Consider the following 4,244-nt stretch of genomic DNA (forward strand, 5'->3'; position numbering starts at 1 on the left):
CCCCTTCCCCTTCTTCCCCTTCTTCCCCTTCTCCTTCTTCTTCTATATATTTTTTATTAGGTATTTTCCTCATTTACATTTCCAATGCTATCCCAAAAGAGTAGCTTCTTCTTTTGCTTCATCCTTAACCCCTTTTTATCCTAGGGCTAGAGAGAGCATAGATTATTTTGCTAACAAGAGAGGGAGGAGAAGAAGGAGGAACAGGAGGAAGAAGAGGAACATGGAGAGGAAGATCCTAGGGAGGAGGAGGAACAGAGAGAGGAAGGGGAGAGAAGGGTAACAGGAGGAGAGAGAGCAAGAGGAGGAGTAGGAGAAGGGAGAGGGGTATGGGGAGAAGAAACCTGTGGAGGAGGGGGAGCAGGGAAAGGAAGGGGAGAGGAGGAACAGCAAAAGGAGAGGGAGAAGGAGGAGGAACAGCAGGAGGAGCAGGAGGAGAAGGGAGAGGGGCATGGATTGAAGAAGACTGAGGATGAAGAGGAGCAGGGACAGGGGAGAGGAGGAATAGTAGGAGAAGATGGAGGAGGAGGAGGAACAGGAGGGAGAGGAAGAGTTGAAGAGGCGAGAAAGAACGTTAGCAAATGTTTCTTTCCTTGCAGAGTGCAGCTACAAGTGTCTCCCTTGTGCTGGAGCAAGCGCCCACATGGTTTGAGCTCAGCAAGGAGGAGACATCCACTCTGGGCACCATCTTGCTGGAGACTGTGGAAAGCACCATGTTAGCTGCTCTTCTGATATCCTCTGAGAATGCCAGTCAGACGATTCAGACAGAGTACCTCGGTAATGCATACCTTTGAGGGAAAGACTGATTTTCAGGGTGTGACTTGTATTCGGGTTCCCATAGCTTTCTGTCCACATATCTTTAAAACCTCTAATCCACAGCAAAGAAGGTTTGATATTAATGACATTTACAGTTTACCAATCACTTAGCTAAGATCAGACATGACATAGAGAATGTGTCATTAATTCATTCAAACAAACCTTTGTGGTTTGTCTATTATGTGATTTAAGATATGATAATCATTTCCTTGTTCAGATATTTCTAGTTTTCCCATCTGAGGTGATAATTGGATTGTACCTCTTGGTTTGATATTGGGAAAAGGTTTGTCACTACGCCACATCATTATTCTAGAGCATTTTTCTCTTTTCCTTAGAGCATCATTAACTAATTTATTTATTCACTTTACATCATAATTGCACCTCCCCCCTCTTCTCCTCCCAGTTCTGCCTTACAAACAACTTCCCCATTATTCTCTCCCCTTCTCCTTAGAGAAGGTGAAGCTTCCCTTGGGTACAATCCAGCCCTGGGGCATCTAGTTCTAGCTATCCATTCTTTACCACTGAGACTTAACCAGGCAATACAGCTAGGAATGGGGATCCAATGGTAGGCAACAGAGACAGGGACAGCCCCTGCTCCAATTGTTAGGGGACCTACATGAACCAAGCTCCAAATGTATAAGGGACCTCTGATATCTATGTTGTTTCCTCTTCTAAGAAAGATTCAACCATCTTCCCTTGGGCCCTACTTGTTATTTGTTTTCTATGAGTTTGTGGATAATAGCACAGTATCCTGTACTTTATAGCTAATATCTCCTTATAAGTGAGTACATACCATGCATATCTTTTGCATCTGGGTTACCTTACTCCGGATGATATTTTCTAGTTCCATCCATTTGCCTGCAAATTTCATGATGCCCTTGTTTTTAATGGCTGAGTAGTATTCCATTATTTTGATATACCACATTTTCGGTATCCATTCTTCAGTTGAAAGACATCTAGATTTTTTTCCAGTTTCTGGTAATTATGATAAAGCCTATGAACATAGTTCAGCAAGTGTCCTTGTAGAATGGTGATTCATGTTTTGAATATATGCCCAGAAGTGGTATAGCTGGATCTTGAGGTAGAACTATTCCCAATCTTTTGAGAAACCATCAGATTGATTTACAGAGTACTTGTACAAGTTTGCACTTCCACTAGCAGTGGGGAGTGTTCTCCTTGCTCCACAACCTTGCCAGCATGTGCTGTCCTTTGAGATTTTGATCTTAGACGTTCTGATGGGTTTAAGGTAGAATCTCAAAGTCATTTTGGTTTGCATTTCTCTGAAGACTAAGGATGTTGAACATATCTTTAGATATTTTTCGGCCATTGAGATTCCTCTGTTGAGAATTCTCTGATTAGCTCTGTACTTCATTTATTAATCAGGTTATTTGGATTGTTTGTATCTAATTTCTTGAGTTCTTCATGTATTTTGGGTATTGGCCTGCTGAGTCCAGTATGGCCTTGGTGGGGACATAGGCCTTCAAGAGCATCAATGCCTTTCATGGACATAAATCTTGTGTGTATAATAATGAACATATTTTACTTTCATCCTTTAAGGAATGTCTTCTCTTGTTAACATTAATGATTCTATGATAATCAGACAACATGAGTCCAGGAGGCAAAGGTGTGGCTAATGTCTCAGCAAAATGGTAAATGCTGGGACCTTCAGGACAGCCCTTAATGCTGTAGAAAAAAACTCTAAAACATGAGTTCAAAAATATACAATTTCTTTTTTTTCTAGACTCATCCAAATCCATTATTATTATTATTTTAATTAATTAATTAATTATTTTTACACTCCAAGTTTTATTCCTCCCCCATCCACTGTCTGACTGTTCCACATCCCATACCTCCTCCCCACCCCACTGTCTCCATGTGGATGTCCCCCACCACCCAGTCCACCTGAACTCTAAACTCCCTGGGGCCTCCAGTCTCTTGAGGGTTAGGTGCATCATCTCTGAATGAACACAGACCTGGAAGTCCTCTACTGTATGTATGTTGGGGGCCTCATATCAGCTGGTATATCCTATCTATTTGGTGGTTCAGTGTTTGAGAGATCTTGGGGGTCCAGATTAATTGAGACTGCTGGTCCTCCTACAGGATCCCTCTTCTCAGCTTTCTTCAGCCTTCCCTCTTTCAACAACAGGAGTCAGCTGCTTCTGTCCATTGGTTGGGTGCAAATATCTGCATCTGACTCTTTCAGCTGCTTGTTGGGTCTTCTGGAGTGCAGTCATGTTAGGTCCCTTTTTGTGAGTGCTCCATAGTTTCAGTAATAGTGTCAGGCCTTGGGAACCTCTCTTTGAGCTGGATCCCACTTTGGGCCTGTCTCTGACCTTCTTTTCCTCAGGCTCCTCTCCATTTCCATCCATGTAATTCACCAATGGACCAGACATTGAAACAGAAACTAAAAAGAGACACAGTGAAACTAAGAGAGGTTATGAACCAAATAGATTTAAGAGATATCTATAGAACATCTCACCCTAAAACAAAAGAATACATCTTCCTCTCAGCACTTCATAGTACCTTCTCCAAAATTGACCATATAATTGGTCACAAAACAACCCTCAACCGATACAAGAAGATTGAAATAATATCATGGTGATCCTATCCTATCACCACAGACTAAGACTGGTCTTCAAGAATGGCAAAAACTGAGAAGTGACATAGCTTCTGGGACAGACACCAATTCAGGCTCCAGACATCTGGGCACCTTTTCCACCAGAGGACAGGTGTTTGCCTGGGAGGGCTCTGCTGGAGCAGGTGGGGGAGCCATCTTGGGTCCCTGATCCCTCAGAGACTAGTCTGCGTAGGTGAGAGTGCAGACTACAGAAGCAACATAGCTTCTGGGATAGGCAGAAGTGACACAGCTTCTGGGACAGGCCCTGTTTCAAGCCTTCATCTTCAGCCAGGAGGCAGGTCCGAACACCAGATATCTATGCACCTTCCCTGCAAGAGGAGAGCTTGCCTGCAGAGAATACTCTGACCACTGAGACTCAGGAGAGAGCTAGACTCTCAGGTCTGCTGACAGAGGCTAATAGAATCACAGGAGGAACGAGCTCCAACCAGAGACAACTATAACAACTAACTCCAGAGATTACCAGATGGCGAAACGCAAATGTAAGAATCTTACTAACAGAAACCAAGACCATTCACTATCATCAGAACCCAGCACTCTCACCTCAGGCAGTCCTGGATACCCCAACACACCCAAAACGCAAGACTAGGATTTAAAATTATATCTCATGATGCTGGTAGAGGACGTCAAAAAGGGCTTTAATAACTCACTTACAGAAATACAGGAGAACACTGCTAAAGAGGTAGAAGTCCTTAAATAAATACAGGAAAACACAACCAAACAGGTGATGGATTTGAACAAAACCATCCAAGATCTAAAAAGGGAAGTAGACACAATAAAGAAAACTCAAAGTGAG

The 4,244-nt window shown here is 43.0% G+C and overlaps 1 protein-coding gene across 1 annotated transcript in view; it reads left to right on the plus strand.

Moving 5' to 3' along the window:
• Adgre1 (adhesion G protein-coupled receptor E1) overlaps positions 1–4,244 on the plus strand; it is a 126,456-nt gene that overhangs the window by 66,722 nt on the left and 55,490 nt on the right. The window contains exon 13 of the mRNA XM_021186488.2: positions 597–774. Coding sequence (XP_021042147.2) covers positions 597–774 — 178 coding nt within the window. The remainder of the gene's footprint in view (positions 1–596; positions 775–4,244) is intronic.

The sequence above is a fragment of the Mus caroli genome, chromosome 17, assembly GCF_900094665.2.
Source record: "Mus caroli chromosome 17, CAROLI_EIJ_v1.1, whole genome shotgun sequence".
In the NCBI taxonomy this organism is placed as follows: Eukaryota; Metazoa; Chordata; class Mammalia; order Rodentia; family Muridae; genus Mus; species Mus caroli.